The 21,584-nt window shown below is 40.2% G+C and overlaps 1 protein-coding gene across 3 annotated transcripts in view; it reads left to right on the top strand.

The window, feature by feature from the left end:
* hmgxb3 (HMG box domain containing 3) overlaps positions 1–21,584 on the top strand; it is a 99,997-nt gene that overhangs the window by 72,030 nt on the left and 6,383 nt on the right. For all 3 annotated transcript variants that reach the window (XM_063053168.1, XM_063053166.1, XM_063053167.1), the window contains exons 18-20: positions 1,279–1,498; positions 6,410–6,543; positions 13,566–13,685. In XM_063053168.1, the coding sequence (XP_062909238.1) occupies positions 1,279–1,498; positions 6,410–6,543; positions 13,566–13,685 (474 nt within the window). The remainder of the gene's footprint in view (positions 1–1,278; positions 1,499–6,409; positions 6,544–13,565; positions 13,686–21,584) is intronic.

Here is a 21,584-nt window from a genome sequence, read left to right on the forward strand (position 1 = left end):
TGCAGGAAGGAAATACTGTTGATGTAAGGAAGGAGCTCCCAATGCCATGTGCTAACAAGTTCACTAATAGGAACAGTAGCAGATTTGAATACATGGCTCAGATAAGGTTGCTGAAAACTGCTGGAATTTGTGATCACGTGGATTGGAGGTGGTTAACAGAGGAAATTAGGTAAAAACCTAAGTAGAACCCCTTGGGTCAGCAGACTGTAACCACTATAGGAGTTGGTGCTTGGACCCCAACTATTTAGTCTTTATCAATTATTTGGTGTAGGGAACCAAATATAGTATTTGTAACACAGAATTAAGGGAACAGGGTGCAAAGCAACTTCACAGTGTCAAGAAGAAGCAAGCAAGTCATGTAAATGATTAACAACCCGGCATATGGAGTTATTGTGGGGAAAAAAATGTAAGGATTTTCATCAGGATACTATGTGCAATAAAATGGATCTACTTGCTGAAAAAGACTGCACCAAAGAATCACCAAACTATTTCCTGGAATAGCTGGTCTGTCACATGTGGAGATGGTGGCTACTGTCCACTTAACTTAAGAAGAATGAGGGAGAATCTAATTGAAATATACAAAATTCTTAAGGGCTTGCAAAGGTAGTCACAAAAAGAATGCTTTCCATCTGAGGAGTCTAGAACTAGTGATCACAGGCTGTAATAAGGGATAGGCTATGTGGGAATGAAGGAGAATCTCTTAACTCAAAGGGTAATGAATGTTTATACCCTTTTATCTCAATACTATGGAGGCTCAGCCATTGATTTCTATTGATCTGAGTTTTGTTGAAGATACAAGGAAAGGGCAGGAAAGTGGCGTTGGAGCTGAGTATCTGCTTCAATTTTGCTGAATGTCCTATTCTGAGTTCTTGTGTTTTGGCATGAGTATTTGTCCAATTGCATTCAGTTATATCTCTGCTTGTCCATGTGTGCTATCTAAAATTCTCATTTTTATTTTGTCTTCCTTTTGCAAATATTAGAGATGCAAACAGGTAATCTAATGGATCACCGTAACGCAAAAAACAAATATGCAGCTACTGGACTAAAGCATACCTAGGCCAGATTGTGTTGGCTGAATCTCCCCCCCCCCCCCCCAGTATTTTAATCTGCTGTCTGATCATATCTGCACTTACCTAGGGTGGATGTAGCTGACATACCGCAGCATGATCTAGCCATTTAAAGCAGCATGCTGGGAATGCACAGCATTCAGAGTTAATGTAGTAATATACTCAGTTACATTTTGATCCGCTTTCATCCTTTCCCTGACCTCTCTTCCAGTTTACCTGGCCTGATTTCCTTACCTCAGATGAAGTGAACGTTGAAGATTTTTGGTCTACAATGGAGAACGAAGCTATCGAACAAGCAGTGTTTCCATCTAGTATTCCAATCACAAAATTTGATGCCTCCATAATCGCTCCATTTATTCCACCACTTCTGAGAGGACCTGTGGTGGTTAATAGTGAGAAAGATAAAAACTCTCAGTCACAGCCAGTTGTTGGTAAGATATTTGAGTTCTGTATAGGTCTGAGTCTGCTTTTTCTATGCATAAGTTTCTGACCTTAGTAAAGGATAAGGCGCTAACTAGTAGTTCAAATTCTTTCATGGGAGGAGACTAAACATCAGGAGAATAATTTGTACACCCACAGTTCATTTTAGTTACACAGTCAATTCTTGTTAATTGGGACACATCAGGACCTGTACATTTTGGCCAAATAAGCTGTTACCCCAATGAGCCAAAGTTTCATGGAAATAGTTAAAAAGGTATTTAAAAAAAAAGACAAACTACCATTTTACTGAGTAATAAATAATGTTTTAAGATGAAATACAGAATAAATCAGAGCACTAAAAATACTACTCCAGTACTATAAAACTGTTTTAGTTCCTGATAGTTATCGATGGAATAATTAATCCAGTGTACACTGTAAGTGAATAAAATCAGTGCAGACACTAGTGTAGATAATAGACTGCCTTCATACAATGCTTTTGATGACTGCATCCTCCAAATCTTCATTTTCATTGTAACATTTAAGATGATTGTTGATACCTTCAAATTCTTCATACTCCTAACTTGCTGAAGTAGGAAAATTGTTTCATTTTTACTCCTGGCTGTTTCTGGCATCTCCAAGATTGAATACTTGAAACCACAGTGAGCAAAACAATTCTTAATTGTCTTACTGCTTATTTCTCACCAACCATCAGTGTCAAAAATCACGGCTTTCTGAACACAAGTGCATACAACTACCACTATTTAAAACTGTTCACTCTAAAGACAGTGTGGTGTCCTATGGCCACACAAGTGCTCACATCTGATGCTAGTTAGAGATTGTTAAACAACAATATCCTTCTCCAATTAAGTGGTATAGTGACCCGAATAAATGAAAGTAATACCGAATATTTTCTTGCCATTGATCTCGCTGGCTCCAACACCTCAGGGCATATTCAAAACCCGGACTCCAGCAACGACCATGGGCACCTTCACAGCGATTGCGCAACCACCAACTGCGACTCCAGCCTTGAACTCCAGGCCGGGTCTTTATGTGCTGCTATTGTGACTCCCGTCTCCCCTTCCCCCACCAATACTCTGCAATCCCGTCTCCTTCAGATCCCATCGTCAGCTCCTGGGTACTCAGAGGCTCCATCTTCCTCTCACCCCAACCATCCCCTCTCCACTGACACCCCCAGCCTCCCCCCTCCCGCCTCTGATCCCATCTCTCAAGATTCCAGCCTTGAACTCCAGGCCGGGTCTTTATGTGCTGCTGTTGTGACTCCCGTCTCCCCTTTCCCCACCACTCCGCAGCCCCGTCTTCCTCAGATCCCACCGTCAACTCCTGGGCCCTCAGAGGCTCCATCTTCCTCTCACCCCAACCCTCCCCTCTCCATTGACACACCTAGCCTCCCCCCTCCCCCCTCTGATCCCAGCTCTCATCCGTGCCGGGTCTTTACCATCCCCTCCGACCTTCAACTGTCGGAGGCAGAACGCTCTGTTCTCAGTCAGGGCCTCATGTTTGTCCCCCTTCACCCACACCTCAGCGAGTTCCGTGTTCGCCACGATGCGGAACTTTTCTTCCGCCGTCTCCGTCTCCTAGCCTACTTCTTCGGCAAGGACTCTTCCACCCCCACCGATGACCCTTTCTCCAGTCTTCAACCCTCCTCTTCTTCATGGACACCCGGCTCTGGTCTTCTGCCTGCTCTGGATCTCTTTATCGCTAATTGCCAACGGGACATCAACCGTCTCAACTTCACCGCACCTTGTCCCCATTCCAACCTCACTCCTTCGGAATGCTCTGCTCTCCACTCCCTCCGCACTAATCCTAACCTTATTATTAAACCCGCCGATAACGGGGGTGCTGTTGTAGTCTGGCGTACTGACCTCTACCTTGCCGAGGCACAGCGACAACTCGCGGATACCTCCTCTTATTTACCCCTCGATCGTGACCCCACTAAGGAGCACCAGGCCATTGTCTCCCACACCATCACCGACTTTATCTGCTCAGGGGATCTCCCATCCACTGCTACCAACCTTATAGTTCCCACACCCTGCACTTCCCGTTTTTACCTCCTACCCAAGATCCACAAACCTGCCTGTCCTGGCCGACCTACTGTCTCAGCTTGCTCCTGCCCCACCGAACTCGTTTCTGCATACCTCGACACGGTTTTATCCCCCCTTGTTCAATCCCTTCCGACCTATGTTCGTGACACTTCTTACGCTCTTAAACTTTTCGATGATTTTAAGTTCCCTGGCCCCCACCGCTTTATTTTCACCATGGATGTTCAGTCCTTATATACTTCCATCCCCCATCAGGAAGGTCTCAAAGCTCTACGCTTCTTTTTGGATTCCAGACTTAATCAGTTCCCCTCTACCACCACTCTGCTCCGTCTAGCGGAATTAGTCCTTACTCTTAATAATTTCTCCTTTGGCTCCTCCCACTTTCTCCAAACTAAAGGTGTAGCTATGGGCACCCGTATGGGTCCTAGCTATGCCTGCCTTTTTGTTGGGTTTGTGGAACAATCTATGTTCCGTGCCTATTCTGGTATCTGTCCCCCACTTTTCCTTCGCTACATCAACGACTGCATTGGCGCTGCTTCCTGCACACATGCAGAACTCGTTGACTTTAATAACTTTGCCTCCAACTTTCACCCTGCCCTCAAGTTTACCTGGTCCATTTCCGACACCTCCCTCCCCTTTCTAAATCTTTCTGTCTCTGTCTCTGGAGACAGCTTATCCACTGATGTCTACTATAAGCCTACTGACTCTCGCAGCTATCTGGACTATTCCTCTTCTCACCCTGTCTCTTTCAAAAACGCCATCCCCTTCTCGCAATTCCTCCGTCTCCGCCGCATCTGCTCTCAGGATGAGGCTTTTCATTCTAGGACGAGGGAGATGCCTTCCTTTTTTAAAGAAAGGGGCTTCCCTTCCTCCACTATCAACTCTGCTCTTAAACGCATCTCCCCCATTTCACGTACATCTGCTCTCACTCCATCCTCCCGCCACCCCACTAGGAATAGGGTTCCCCTGGTCCTCACCTTCCACCCCACCAGCCTCCGGGTCCAACATATTATTCTCCGTAACTTCCGCCACCTCCAACGGGATCCCACCACTAAGCACATCTTTCCCTCCCCCCCCCCTGCATTCCGCAGGGATCGCTCCCTACACAACTCCCTTGTCCATTCATCCCCCCCATCCCTCCCCACTGATCTCCCTCCTGGCACTTATCCGTGTAAGCAGAACAAGTGCTACACATGCCCTTACACTTCCTCCCTTACCACCATTCAGGGCCCCAAACAGTCCTTCCAGGTGAGGCATCACTTCACCTGTGAGTCGACTGGGGTGATGTACTGTGTCCAGTGCTCCCGATGTGGCCTTTTATATATTGGCGAGACCCGACGCAGACTGGGAGACCGCTTTGCTGAACATCTACGCTCTGTCCGCCAGAGAAAGCAGGATCTCCCAGTGGCCACATGTTTTAATTCCACATCCCATTCCCATTCTGACATGTCTATCCGTGGCCTCCTCTACTGTAAAGATGAAGCCACACTCAGGTTGGAGGAACAACACCTTATATTCCGTCTGGGTAGCCTCCAACCTGATGGCATGAACATCGACTTCTCTAACTTCCGCTAAGGCCCCACCTCCCCCTCGTACCCCATCTGTTACTTATTTTTATGCACACATTCTTTCTCTCACTCTCCTTTTTCTCCCTCTGTCCCTCTGAATATAGCTCTTGCCCATCCTCTGGGTCCCCCCCCCTTGTCTTTCTTCCTGGACCTCCTGTCCCATGATCCTCTCGTATCCCCTTTTGCCTATCACCTGTCCAGCTCTCGGCTCTATCCCTCCCCCTCCTGTCTTCTCCTAACATTTTGGATCTCCCCCTCCCCCTCCAGCTTTCAAATCCCTTACTCACTCTTCCTTCAGTTAGTCCTGACGTAGGGTCTCAGCCTGAAACATCGACTGCACCTCTTCCTACAGATGCTACCTGGCCTGCTGCGTTCACCAGCAACTTTGATGTGTGTTGACCGAATATTTTCTGTAGATTAGTTACTGTTCTTTGAGTTATCCGAAATAAGCAGCTGTCCCTATTAACCAGAATCCACTGTATCCACTATAATTATAATCAAGTTTTTAATTCTCAGTACTTGGCTAAAGTTTTTGCTTGGTAATAAAGATTTGATTATAATATTTTCAGTGATGCATCATTACTAGTCTTGTACACCATTAGGACTTGATGCTTGCAATTTTATTTTTCAACTATCTGGAGACAATTCTTTTGCATTATTTGGCAAAATAACTTTGTTTTTATAAAGTGCAACTAATTCAGAATAAGCAATCATAACAATTATAAGTGACTTCTGGCTTCAGTAGTAGGCTTAGTTATTACTTCGACAAATCTTCATTTTCTCTTTTCATCATGGGAACCTTTTTTTTCTTTGCCTATTTCCACTTTTCTTTAATCCTCCAGCATTTTTCACCGACATCATTACACTTACCAGCAGATTCCACAAATAGGTTTGAAATTCACAAAAGACACACTTAATAGAATGCAGTACATTGTAAATTCTGCAAGGTTGATAATTATTGCCAACATGAATAATTGATGAAAACAATTGAAAATCTATTTTCTGGAAAGTCTTTGGCAAAGTGTATTGAGTTTTATCAATTACTACTGAAATAGTGAAGGCCTACACATTAATGGTATGAAATATGTAGCTCCTCACTGTCCATCTGATTTGTAGCATTGGTTAAAAAGATTGTTTTTCCCTCATTACTCTCATAACTGATCAAATTTTTATAAAATATTTAAATAAATATTCTATTTGCAAGTTTGCTCTTAATGTTTCACTTGATCTAGATCATTGGAAAATTTGTGCACTTATTCTGCAATGAATTACATGTCATTATTGCTTTCAATAGGAAATCCAAGAGCATTGATAAGACTGTTGCATGATGAAGCTTTCAGACCTGAGGAGCTCAACTCCTACAATGAAGCTGAACTGAGAAACTTGCTAATGTCATGTGACATCCCATTTCATCCAAGTGACTCCAAGGTAAGTTATATTTGTACAGGCTATCCCTGGGTTAAGTACACATGACTTTTTGACATTCCCTGCAAGTGAAAAAGCTTTCACAATATTATTAAATCCAAAAGTCTGATGTACTGTATATAGTTACAATCCTACAAATGGCAGAATAAGCCCCCCACCCCCCCAGTAACTGTTATTTCTTGTCAGTATTATGTGCTTTTGATGCCATTCATTTTGATACTGCAGAGATATGGTTATATCAAGTGAATTTTAATATTTTCTGATTTATGGACAAAATCAACATAGGTGTCCGTAAAATCGAAATTGATTTATTAACCTAGGACAATCTGTATATAAAGTACAGAAAGCTAGAAACTTTGGCCATTTTAGCTTATCCCTCTGTTTCATTCTACCTCTTCCCCACCCCCCCACATCCATATTCCGTGCTTTAGAATGCACAAAGGCTAATTTTAATTAAAACCAATAATTTTCCTGTTTTATGAAACCTCTGAAATCTCCCATATTTCATTTTGAAAATGATTATTGCATTATTTATTGAATTCAAGTTGATTCATTGTGGTAAGACTGCTGAATTAACGTTCAAAGTAGTACTTATAAATTAATCCATTGATCATGAAGAAAAATATTTTAAAATCTGACTGAAGTTAATGATTAGTTTTACAGTTGCTGCCATGAAAAGTGTTATTATATCAGGTCTATCTATTATGTTGGCTTTAATAATTATCAAGTTCTTTGGATGTGATGCTATAATATTTTGGACATCTCAGATGATGGAAAGTTTGTTTTTTTTAATTGATTCTTCAACTTAAAATAAAAATTAATGAAATTCAAAGATTAATATTAAAAGGGTATTAATGTACCATTCACTTTTTGTGTCCTCCAGAAAATTTAAAGGGAGAGCCTTGATAACCTGACTAAATAAAGATAAATCAAGGCACTTTCAGCTTTGAGAGAAATTGGGTGATTTATTTGTTCATTTCTTCAAAATTTCTAAATTTAAAAAGCACTTTTTAATCAGTGCAATTTCAAACTAATTCTTACACAACAGTATAGCTAATCTGTACAACTATTTAAAAAAAACAGTTTTATAGATGTCTGAGAAATAAGAATTAGACAAGATGCTTTTATAGGTATTGTTTAATAGATCAAGATGTTGACTTTTTCCTCTTACACCACTTGTTTTACTTCATTTCAAAATCATTGAAGTAAATTACAAACAATTACATATTTGAAATTAAATATTAGCAAATCTAAATAGTTATTAATTAAAATTATTGATGTTTTCTTAAAAATCAAATTAAGTAGTTTAAGTCCTCTGATTTTTTTAAAAAAGCACGAATTTTCTAACTATGTTTTAGGTTGGATAGAGCAATTGCGGTATATTTTGTGTTTGAAATTGGAATGCTAATTGATTACAGAAACGTTCTTGTCCATGTCTAATAGTCTTGAGTCATCTGGCCTACAAACAGTTTGGTTATCTTTACATTCTCTATCAGAATCAGGTTTATTATCACTGGCATGTGTTGTGAAATTTGTTAACTTATCAGCAGCAGTTCAATGCCATGCATAATATAGAAGGAAAAAAAATAATATAATAAATAAATCGATTACAGTATATGTATATTGAATAGATTAAAAATATGCGAAAAAACAGAAATAATATATAATAAAAAAAAAAGTGAGGTAGTGTTCAAGGGTTCAATGTCCATTTTGGAATATGATGGCAGGGGGGAAGAAGCTGTTCCTGAATCGCTGAGTGTGTGCCTTCAGGCTTCTGTATCTACTACCTGATGGTAACAGTGAGAAAAGGGCATGTCCTGGGTGCTGGAGGTCCTTAATAATGGACGCTGCCTTTCTGAGACACCACTCCTTGAAAATATGCTGGGTACTTTTTAAGATGGAGCCAACTAAATTTACAACCCTCTAGCTGGCTATAAAGGGAAATTTTTAACTGGCTTCCTGAATTCTGTTTGAATGCACTGAATCTCAACTCTGGCTCTCACAATTTAGCCAGCACATCACATCTATGTGATGAATATTGCCAAAAAACTCAAGTGGTTAGATTTAATTTACTATTGTGCAGACTCTTGGGGAAATGTCATTCTTAACATTGACCTTTGCAGAGTTCATAACTACTTGTCCAAGAGTTAAGTATAAAAAGACTAATAAAAGTACAAATGCAGAATTAAAAATGATTCCTGTATTCGATAATAGACAACTGAATTTTGAAGATGGTACATATCATAGAACGTGCTACACATAGCCTAGTTTTTTTTTTCTCTCTCTCAGGAAATGTACTTAATTGGCATGGCCAGCATTTAATGCTATATCCTTGATTGCCCTTGAGAATTGCAATGGTGAGCTGCTTTCTTGAATCTGTTATAGTCCATTTTGGCTTGGAAATTCCAGGATTATAATGCAATGAGTAACCAATTATACATTTTCAAATCAGGATGATAAGGGGACCGGAAAGCCGTACTGGTGTTCCCAAACATCTGCTGCCCTTGTCCTTCTCAGTGGAAGAGGTTGCAAGTGTGGGAGTCACTTTCAGAGTTTCCTTGAAACAACGACGCTTTCCACTCTTAAACCATGCAAAAATACTCATTTGTTCTTTCTTTATTAGGTTGGCTACCCCAGCTTATTTCCTCATTGTACTCCATCTCCCATATTGCTGTTCACTTCCTTGGCTTATCCATATTAGTATTGGTTTATTCTTGCCACATGTACCTAGATACAGTCAAAAGCTTGTCTGGCATACAATCTTATGGTAGTTAATGGGCTAATCCAATGCTACTCAGTTAGCCACTTGTACGTGGGAGGAGATCACATATTGTACAAACAGTTCTGTCAATGAAGTTCAGTTGAATATCCTGCATGCTGGCCTCTGGGTGTGTTCTCTGCACTTTACCTCAATATCGAACATAACACTGTTTATATACTTCAGATCGTTACACAATACATTGAGCTAGAAGAAGGTAAAACAATAACAATGAATAATAAAGTGTAAAAGTTAACAGAAGTGTGCAGTGCAGGAGAATGGTAAAGTGCAAGATCATAATGAGGAAGATTGTGAGGTCAAGAGTTAATCTTATACAAGAGGTCCGTTCAAGAATGTGATAATAGTGGGATAGAAGCAGTCCTTGAGCATGGTGGTACATGCTTTCAGGCTTTTGTATCTTTTGCCTGATGGAAGAGGGGAGAAGGGTAATGTCCAGGCCTCGTGCACCCCCTTTACATCCTATTTACTACTTGCATTCTCACTTAATTTCATGTCATTGGCAAAGTTGGAAATGTTGCATTTGATCCCGGCAACCAATGCCTTGGTTGCTAGATACTGAGTAATTTGGATTCTAACTAATGGTATTGCACTGCTCACTACCTGCCAACTGAAGAAGGAATCCTTTGTCCTGACTCTGTTTTACTATTAAATACATCTGTATCCAATGTGGAACTGTACTGAAAACTTGAAAATCCAAAGACATCACACCCACTTGATATCCACCCCATATACTCTACTAGATGCTTCCTCAACATCTTGAATAGATTGGTCAAGCAGGTTTCCTCTTTCATAAATCCATTTTGATTTTGCTAAATCATATTATTGTTTAGTGCCATTGATAGCACATCCTTCCGTCATGATAATTATTAGCGTTTTTCTAGCTATGAGCATCTGGTCGGTACTTTTCTGTGCTCCTCTCTCTCTTTATCTGCCCTTGCAAAATGGGGGTCAGATTTGCAACCTTCTGATTTACAGCAATCATTTCAGAATCAACTGAATTTCAGAAAATAATAACCAGAGAGCCACTGTTTCAATTGTCACCTCTTTCTGAATATTGGAGATGTTCTGGGAGCCTGATCCTCCTCCTTACTACCTAATTGCTCATCACCATTCATTAATAAATGAGATAGTTCTTCTGAGCTTTGATCTGAACTATGGGTTTGGGGATTGCTTAGCTTTGTCTACTGCATGCTTTTTTTTTTCAATTAGCACATCAGTTATTCTGTATGCAACTTTCCCAGGTTGGATGAACATTTAAGTATGTTATTGGAAGGAGCGACTTATAAAACATCACACACGTATGCTCTATCTATCCAGATTCTACAAGAGTTGGACACAATACATTTTGAATAGGTTCATAGCAAGAGGGAATATGGGATTTTTACAGAGATGAATATATAAAATATGCATAATACTATAAATAAGATGGGTAAGTTGCAGGTGAAAATATCAAAAAGGTGTTATGATGGTCAAAGAAATTTGAAACTGACTATTAAATATACCTAAGTACATTGAATTCAGGAAATTTGAGATCTTGCAGTGTTGATTCAGAAGGGTAGTGTGACAAAGAGACAGGATGTTCTTGAATCAAGGACAGAGATGATATGGCTAGCTTTAAGAAATAATGGAGAAACTGTACTACAGTATTATTCTATACTATAGTCAGAATTCTATACTATTCTACTAACTTTATACTTTATTGTCGCCAAACAATTGATACTAGAATGTACAATCATCACAGTGATATTTGATTCTGCACTTGCTGCCCCTGGGATTACAAATATTAAATACTAAAAATAGTAAAAATTAAGTAAATATTAAAAAATTAAATTATAAATCATAAATAGAAAATAGAAAAATGGAAAGTAAGGTAGTGCAAAAAAACCGAGAGCGGGTGGGTTGTGTTCTTGATCTTGGCAGCACTGCTCCGACAGTGTGCGGTGTAAAGTGAGTCCAAGGATGGAAGATTGGTTTGTGTGATGTGCTGCGCCGTGTTCACGATCTTCTGCAGCTTCTTTCGGTCTTGGACAGGTTTTACTAGCAGAATTGGATAGAAAAGTGAATTTATCCACAAATTTAAAAAGTTATAATGGCGATTTCAACTGTCCCGATAAAAATAACAGCAGTAATCGGGTAAAGGAGGAATGGGTTGGGGGAAATTGTGCATGGGAGAGCTTTATCAATACGTTTCCAGTCCGCATAGAAAAGAGTCATTCCAGGATCTGGTTGTAGAAAATACGATCCAGTGGAGCAAGAGTCTGTGGGAGAAAAATTGAGGAATAGTATCACAGAGTTCAAATTAACAATGGGAAAAGATGGAGAGTCATCTTCTGGATGTCAAAAGAGGGGTGTGTGAAAGGATTGAAATTGCAACTGCAATTCAGATCAAATGCAGAAAAATTGGAGAGGATGAGACTATTTAAGAAAACCAACAGCATAGCAATAATATATGAGTAAGTAGCTAGTTTATTTAAAGATGTACAAATGAATAAAATGGATGAAAAGGGAAATGTTATTTAGGAACGATGAACAATGAGTTTCAAGCACGAATGTAGAAGACATATGGTAATAACAATAATAAATGAGTACTTTTCAATTGTCTTTACTGAGGAAGATACTGCAGCTGTCAAAGTAACAGTAAAAGATCAGTTGGTTCAAGTACTGGGTAAGATGAAAATGGAGGTCAGAAATGTGCTTATTTTAATGTAGATAAGTCATAGGGATCTGGATGACGTATATTCTTGATTGCCGAAGGAAGTAATGCTAAAATTACATTGCTACTGTTATATTCTTGATTGCCGAAGAAAGTAATGCTAAAATTACATTGCTACTGGCTGTAGGCATCCAATTCGCCTCGGATGGTTCCAGAGAATTGCTAATATCTCCATCCTTTATTAAAAAGTGATGTAAAGATAAATACAACATCAGAAGGCCAATCTGGTTTTATTTTGGTGGTGTGAAGGCTGCAAGAAATGATGTTCAGGGGCAAAATTAATTGATGTTTGGACAGTTAGATAGTATTTGAGCAAGTAGCAATTTAAAGGAGAGTGAGAATGAATTTGTTGAAGTGGTATCATGTGTACATAACTTGATGGAATTTTTGATAATAGGATAAAATTGCCTTAGGAACAGAACTGTGGTGAATGGTTATTTCATAAATAGAGGTCTAGAGTAGAATAGGAAGGAGATTATGTTGGGGACATAGAACAAGCTTTCTACAATGTGTAGTAGTGATCTGAAATTATTTTTGTTTGAGAGTCACAAAAGTACAGCACAGAAACAGGCCCTGTTTACCTGTGATGCCACTTTCAATGAATTATGGACCTGTATTCCCAGATCCCTTTGTTCTCCCACACTCCTTAGTGCCCTACCATTCACTGTGCAAGATCTACCCCGGTTGGTCCTACCAAAGTGCAAAATCTCACACTTGTCTACATTAAATTCCATCTGCAGCTTTTCAGCCCATTTTTTCCCAGCTGATCCAAATCCTTCTGCAAGCCACGATATGTCCACTACAGCCCCCAGTCTTGGTGTCATCTGCAAATTTGCTGATCCAGTTAACCACTTTCTCATCCAGATTGTTGATAGAGATGACGAACAACACAATGGGCCCAGCACCAGTCCCTGTGGCACACCTCTAGTCATTCATTTGTAATTTATTTGGATCATTTTGTAGAGATCTGTTTTCACTTTGACACGAAAGTCTTTTTCTGCTGATCAGTGTTTCTTCAAAAAGCCAAATTAGTCCACTGTAATTCAATGTTGTAAAACAATAAAACATGAAAACTTCCAAGAGGAGTGAATATTTTCTACAGGCACTGTAGAGGCAGAAATAGGCTGCTCGGTCCATCAAGTATGGTCTGCTATTTGATCATGGCTGATTAATTATTTGCTCTCAACCCCATTCTCCTTCCTTCTCCTCGTAACCTTTAACACCTTTGCTAATTAGGAGCCTATCAACCTCCGCTTTAAATAAACCCAATGACCTGGCCTCCACGTCTGTAGCAATGAATCACACAGATTCATCACCCTCTGGTTAAAGAAATTTCCCCTCATCTTTGTTGTAAAGGGGCTTCCTTCTTTTCAGAGGCTGTGCCCTCTGGTCTTAGACTCTGCTACTATTAGAAACATCCTCTTCATGTCCACTATATCTAGGCTGCTCAATAGACTGACTAGATTACTCAGACAGACAGCTAACAGTATGTTTTTGCTTCCTTATTATGTTTGCCTGATGCATATTTTACAGGAGGAAATGTGTTCTTCACTGTTTGCTTTATATGCCTTTGTATTGGATGGATCAGCTTCAAAGGATCAACCTCCATGCGATGTGACAGGAGGAAAAGTCTATAAGTTGTGCCTGCATCAGGTAAGGTGGTCAAAATTGCTATTAATCATTGAAATATTATCATACCTTTTATAAATACCTTCTTTTGCTTAACTCTTCCTGTCCTACAGGAAATTTACAAAAGTATTTGTGTGGTGCTATTGATAAAGTAGAACATCTCAAGAGCATTCTGCAGGTGCTGCAATGTATTCCTTTTGACCTTGACCAATGGAGTCAATTTCACTGACTCTCCAACTCATATTCTCTATTTGTTTGTTTGTTTGCACTGTTTTCCGCCTTTTACATATTGTTTGCTTGTCAGTCTTTGTAGTTTTGCTTTGTATTTCATTGGTCTACTGTGAATGCCTGCAAGAAAATGTATCTTGGGTAGAATATGGTAATTTTTATGTACTTTGTGAGTGAGGAGTGAGGGCCTCTGTCGGTCAGAGTTGACCAAGGATATTGAGTTTTAGCTGTCTAGATGCACAAGCCTGGGCAGTACGATATGGAGAGCATGCTGTTGCCCATGTAGCAAGCTCCCCGTCTCCACGCACCTGATGAACCCAAAGGAATGGCAGAGACCGATACAGTTTGGTACCAGCAGCTTTGCAGGAGTTGCCAGTTAGCATTGAACTCAATGTAGGATTACCTTAGGGACTGCTCTCTGTATTTTTTCCTCGGGGTTTATTCCCAAGGCCTTCCTTGAGAGTGGGTATAGCCGCTAAGGCAGCGGAGGCTTGAGATCAGAGTTTTCCGTCTTCTAGATGAGCTACCAACCACAGCTGATGAGCCTCATCTGCCCAAAGCGACTGGTTTCAAGGCACCAGTAACCTGCCTTTGCCCCTTCTCCTGTCAGTAAAAATGGTTCTGACAGGCTTAGTAGCTAAGCCACATGAAGACCAGGAGCTGGACTTGGTTGTCAGAGGCCATTTCAGTTGCATGCCATTGGGAGCATTTAATAGGTAGAGGGAGCTTGTCCTGGTTATAACAACCTTAAGGAATCATATGTACATTTGTACTTTAAAAATAAATTTAATCTGAACTTTGATACCTTGGATAATTGTAGGCCTCAGAATCATTAAGTATGTATATGATTAAGACCATGGAGGAATTTGAAAATTATATTGTAAATTTTAAAATTCTGTCTTTCTCAATTGAGGTCTATCCAGGTTTGCAAGTACAAAGGTAAAAGGTGAATGGTGTGGTCTAAATTAGAATATGAGTTGCTGATTCGGGGAGCATAGAATGAGGGTTGCTGTGGTGTGCTTTCAAATAGTTAACCTAATTGAAACAAAATGCTAGAAATAGCCAACAGATCAGGGCACATCTATGGGAAGAGGAATGGAGGGATGAAGACAACATTTTTCACCAAAGACTCTTTTTATGAAGAGTCCTGACCTGCTGAGTATTTCCAGCATTTTCTGTTTTTATTTTAGGTTTCCAGCATCTGCAGTGTTTTTCATTTTCACTTGCACGGAATGCTCAAATCTAAAGTTGATGAGATGAGTTGGTGAGGGTTTGAATAGCAGAGAGGCTGTGGCAAGAGCGTGGCTGGGTCATAAACCAAAGACAGAAAACGGTGATCTTGGTGATGAAAGATGTGTTTATTTGGGGTCAGTTTATGAATGACTTCCTCAGCTGCTGTCAGATTCCTGAGAGAGTTGTTGGATAAGCAGAAAGACAGTTTGGGGCAGTGAAGGCGATAGTGGGACCTGGTGAGATGTACCACCTGCCATCAGTGTGTGTGCATACTTGTGCTGCATTTTCAAATACTGTCGCCAAAGGGTGATACATGGTGGGAGAATCAAGCACAAGAATAGATTCTTGGGGGTTGCCCAGAGGCATTTGTGAGCATGGAAAGAGAAGCCATTGCGAGCGACTCGTAAATAAAAGTGGAATCAGATATGTTTGGTCCCACTTGGCTCAATAATATTGGAGCGGTGCAGAAAAGTGGAGGATGTGGTTAATCTCATCAGATATTGTTCTGGAATGTTCAGGATATACTATATTTCCACCTGTAATGGCTTTGGTAAGATTTGTTTTGCAATTGTGGCATTTTGCTGTGGTAATACTTTACATTGAAGCCACCACATCAAATTAATTAAATTGCTTTTTAAAATAAATATTCTACAATGGCTGTATAAAAGCTTTATAAAACTATCTGTATAAAAGCACTTAATTTGGAGTATTATGTGCACTTTTGGACAGGTATTTCTGAAATAAAAATTGAGCTTCAGAATGCGTTTTGAGTAATTTAATTGGATGTTACCAGAGAAGTTGTAAGCTCAAACCAAATCTTGAAGCAATTTTACTTCACTATCAGGCAATATCTTACAGGAAACACATACACAATGCTGAAGGAATTCGCCAGGCCAGGCAGCATCTATGGAAAACAGTGAACAGTCGATGATGTGTTCATGATGAAGGGTCTCAGCCTGAAATGTCAACTGTTTACTCTTTTCCATAGATGCTGCCTGGCCTGCTGAGTTCCTCCAGCATTTTGTGTGTGTTGCTTGGATTTCCAGCATCTGCAGATTTTCTCTTGTTTGAGTATCTTACAGGAAAATATTTGTAAATATGTTCAGAGTAAATAAAGGTTGAGAGGTGGTTGTTAGCAGCAAATGGAATTTACTCTTCTGTAGATCTACTATCAAAAAGTAGAGAGGTAGGATTGAGAGAATGTGATTAAAACATTAAATACAAGAAATATGGCATAGAGGTTAAAAGACTATGTACTACACATGGCTGCTGTACTCCAGAGTTAGAAAGAAAAGCTGCCTCAGCTTTCAAGGTTACGTTTGCTAAGCAGATGGAAGTAAAGTAAACAACAGGAATTCTGCAGATGCTGGAAATTCAAGCAACACACATAAAAGTTGCTGGTGAACGCAGCAGGCCAGGCAGCATCTCTAGGAAGAAGTGCAGTCGACGTTTCAGGCCGAGACCCTTCGTCAGGACTAACTGAAGGAAGGAGTCCTGACGAAGGGTCTCGGCCTGAAACGTCGACTGCACCTCTTCCTAGAGATGCTGCCTGGCCTGCTGCGTTCACCAGCAACTTTTATGTGTGTTGCTGGAAGTAAAGTAATGAGGGATTTGAGTTTGTAAATGTGGAGGGTAAATAGTGATCAAGACTAATAAGTCAATACCTGAAACTGCTATTTTATCCTGATCACCAAAATCTTAAATATGCCAGATAATGCCGGGCTACTAGATTTTCTAGGCATTTAGATGTTACTCTTATTAATACCTAAAAGCGCTTTCATTTCACTTTGTTTTTACATGTTATATTGTGGTACAATTAATTTTATGATTAACCTGAAGAGTTTAAATGGAACAGTACATATACAGTACTCTGGATCCCAGCACCAGCCACAAATGTACCCGCATTCCTGAACCCTGGTATTGCACGCTACAGCACTGGCCACTCAACCAGCCCACAGTCTGAACGCCGGCCCCGCATCTGGCCATCTGTTCTGGCTGTGCACCCCACTTGCACTGTGCATTCCCTGGCTTAAATTCTGGACTAATGAGTGAGCCAGATGCCTGACCTTCAGAATTTCTGTTGAATTATTGAAGTTATACTGAATGTGAACAGCTTGAACTGCTTTCAATCAAGGAAAAATGACAGCAGTATTGGACTAGTAATGCATTATGGGATTACAGAATTCTGTATGCATACATTACCTTTTTATTGTATTTTAAAGTCTTGCTACCTTTCAGTATAAATATGCCAGTTAATATGCTTTCTGACTTCTGCCAGTTCTTGCTTTATTTATTTAGTTTGAGCAGATAAGAATGTTTACTTTTGTCTAACCTATCTCCCCAGCTGAAGAAAATCATCTCTATGTGGTATCAGAAAAGCATGGGATTTGATTTGAGAAATATATAAATTAGTCCATACCATGTCAAAGTATGGCATGGCGGCTACATTTTTCAATTGTTGATGCTGTTATCCCATACTTGAACGTAAAGGAGAATGATTCTGGCTGAGCTCTTCCTTGGGTTGTGATGGTTGTTAATATAAGCAATGCATTTCACTGTGCATTAAGTGGCCACTTAATTAGATACCTCCTGTATAAAGTGGTCTTCTGCTGCTGTAGCCCATTTACTTCAATGTTGTGTGTTAGAGATGCTCTTCTGCACACCACTGTTGTAACACATGGTTCTTTGAGTTAGTGTCACCTTCCTGTTAGCTTGAACCAGTCTGGCCATTCTCCTCATTGTTTCTCATTAACAAGGCATTTTTGTCCACAGAATTGCTGCTCACTGAATGATTTTGTTTATCGCACTATTCTTTCTAAGCTCTAGAGACTGTTTTGTGTGAAAGTCCCAGGAGATTTGCCGTTTCTGAGATACTCAAACCACCCTGTCTGGCAGTAACAAATCAATCCACGGTCAAAGTCACTTAGATCATATTTCTTCCCCATTCTGATGTTTGGTCTGAACAGCAACTAAACTTCTTGACCATGTCTATGCTTTTATACATTGAGTTGCTGCTGCCACACTGTGGGTTGATTAGATGTTTGTATTAACGAGCAGGCATACTGGTGCAACTAATGAAATGGCTACTGAGTGGATGTATCAATGTACATGTGATGAATCTGAAGCTAAACACTTTTTAGCTTGTGAACTTCCCTGTAAAAAGCAGCTAGTTTCCAGTAGATGTTAGTGAATGTCATGAATTGGACTTGAAAAATAATTTCACAGTTAAGCACAGTTGGTCCTCATCTTGATGGATCAGTTTCATTTAAGAGTTCCCATTGATGAAAAATAAGTCTTAGATAAGTTGTCACCTAAATATCAAGCCAGATTTAACTGTTCTCTGCAACATTCTTACATCCTGTTCTGGAATTTAATATTGGACGTAAGTGGGAAGTAACGTATCCTTGTACGTTTCTGTGGGAATTTATTTTCATGAAAAGACCTTCATTTGTTTCTTCCTTGAATTAAAAGTATAAAATGTAAAAAATATGCATTGTAGTATTGAATTGACGTAAAATCACAATGGCTTCTTTGACAAGCATGTACAATACTGAGAATAATGATATGCATGTTTAATAAAAAGTGATGTCACTGTCTTTCTGAGCACAAATGATTGAGGTTATCTAGTCACGGCTGCTTGTGTAGAAATATGTTTAGAAATTAAAAATGGGGTAGTAATGGAAAATTATAGGCTCTGTTGCAGTTTTAATGTGTGTGCTGTTTTTAATATATGGAACAATTGGCTTGTTCTCTGAAATTTAACACTCTCCTACTCTTTGGTCAATTCAGAATATTTTTATTACTGAGAGACCAGAAAGACTAGATGAGGAATTGGATCTAGACGTCATTGTACTAGATGTCATAGAACTGTTAGCTGTGTTATTATTGACACGGGTACTGCGATGCAGTGGGAAAGCTTTGCCATTCAGGTAGACCATAAGAGCATTGAAGAAAAAGCAATACAGAATGCAGAATATAATGCTACAGTTACAAGGAAAGAGCAGTACATAAAAAACATAGAAATGTTGTGCCGACCATGTAACCTACTCTAGAAACTGCCTGGAATTTCCCTACTGCATTACCCCCTATTTTTCTAAGCTTCATGTACCTAAGAGTCTCTTAAAAGGCCATATTGTATCTGCCTGTACCACCTTCACTGGCAGTGCATTCCATGCACCCACCACTCTCTGTGTGGAAAAACTTGCCTCTGACATCCCCCTTGTACCTACTTTCATGCATCTTAAAACTGTGCCCCCTTATGTTAGCCATTTCAGCTCTGGGAAAAAGACTCTGGCTATCCACATCATCAATGTCTCTCATCATCTTATACACCTCTATTAGGTTACCTCTCATCCTCTGTCACTCCAAGGAGAAAAGGCCAAGTTCACTCAACCTATTCTCATAAGGCATGCTCTCCAATCCAGGTAACATCCTTGTAAATCTCCTCTGCACTCTCTCTATAGTATCCACATCCTTCCTGTAATGAGATGACCAGAACTGAACACAATACCCAAGTGGGGTCTAACCAAGGTCTGGTATAGCTGTAACATTACCTCACGGCTCTTGAACTCAATCCCACGGTTGATGAAGGCCATCACACCATATACCTTCTTAACAACACTGTCAACCTGCATAGCAGCTTTGAGTGTCCTATGGATATGGGTCCCAAGACCTTTCTGATCCTCCACACTGCCAGGAGTCTTACCATTAATATTATATTCTGTCTTCAGGTTTAACCTACTGAAGTGAACCACTTCACACTTATTTGGGTTGAATGCCATCTGCCACTTCTCAGCCCAGTTCTGCATACTATCAATATCATGCTTTAACCTCTGATAAGCCTCCAGACTATCCACAACACCCACAACTTTTGTGTCATCAGCAAACTTATTAACCCACCCTTCTACTTCCTCATCCAGGTCATTTATGAAAATCACAAAGAGGAGGGGTCCCAGAAAGGATCCCTGTGAACACCAGTAGTCACCATCTGCTATACAGAATATGAACCATCCACAACCACCCTTTGCCTTCTGAGGGCAAGTCAATTCTGGATCCAGAAAGCAAGGTGTCCTTGGATCACATGCCTCTTTACTTTCTCAATGAGCCTCACAAGGGGAACCTTATCAAATGCCTTACTGAAATCCATATACACTACATCCACTGCTCTACCTTCATCAATGTGTTTTGTTACTTGCTTAAAGTCAGGTTTGTAAGGCATAACCTGCCCTTGACAAAGCAACAATGACTATCCCTAATCAGATTATGTCTCTCCGAATGCTCATAAATCTTGCCTGTCAGGATCTTCTCCACTAACTTGCCCACCACTGAGGTAATACTCAGTGGTCTATAATTTCCTGGGTTATCTCTCCTCCCTTTCTTGAACAAGGGAACAACGTTTGCTATCTTCCAATCCTCTGGTACTTCTGTCCCTATTGATAATGTAAAGATCATCCCCAGAGGCTCAGCAAACACCTCCCTCGCTTCCCACAGTAGCCTGGGGTATATCTCATCCAGTCCTGGAGACTTATCTAACTTAATACCTTCCAAAAGCTCCAACACATCATCTTTCTTAATGTCTATACACTCAAGCGTTTCAGGCTGCTGTAACTCATCCCCACAATTGCCAAGGCCCTTTACACTGATGAATACTGAAACAAAGTATTCATTAAGTATTCCACTATCTCACACGGCCCATCTTCTTGCTCTTCACATACTTGTAGAATGCCTTGTGGTTTTCCTTAATCCTGCTTGCCAAGACCTTTTCATGGCTCCTTCCAGCTCTCCTAATTTTGTTCTTGAACTGCTTCTTGGCACTCTTGTAATTTTCTAGAGTTCTAACAGTACCTAGTTTCTTGAACCCTTCAAAACCTTTTCTTCTTAACTAGATTTTCTACATTCTTTGTACATCACAGTTCTTTACCTTACCGTCCTTTCTCTGCCTCAATGGAACATATTTATGCTGATGTTCCCTGGATATTTGCCACATTTTTGCCGTGCATTTCCTTGAGGACGTCTGCTCCCAGTTTATGTTCCCAAGTTCCTGCCTAATAGCATCATATTTCTCTCTACCCCAATTAGATGTTTTCCCAATTTGTCTGGTCCTATCCCTCTCCAGTGCTATGGTAAAGGAGATAGAGTTGTGATCACTATCTCCAAAATGTTCTCCCACTGAGATATCTAACACCTGGCCAGGTTTATTTCCCAATACCAGATCAAGTACAGCATCTTCTCTAGTCGGCTTATCTATATAAGCCTGGAGGCTGTGGAAATAAGCGAGATCCTCAATGAATACTTCTGTTCGGTATTCACCAATGAGAGGGAACTTGATGACGGTGAGGACAATATGAGTGAGGTTGATGTTCTGGAGCATGTTGATATTAAGGGAGAGGAGGTGTTGGAGTTGTTAAAATACATTAGGACGGATAAGTCTCCAGGGCCTGACGGAATATTCCCCAAGCTGCT

Source organism: Mobula hypostoma, chromosome 7, assembly GCF_963921235.1.
Source record: "Mobula hypostoma chromosome 7, sMobHyp1.1, whole genome shotgun sequence".
In the NCBI taxonomy this organism is placed as follows: domain Eukaryota; kingdom Metazoa; phylum Chordata; class Chondrichthyes; order Myliobatiformes; family Myliobatidae; genus Mobula; species Mobula hypostoma.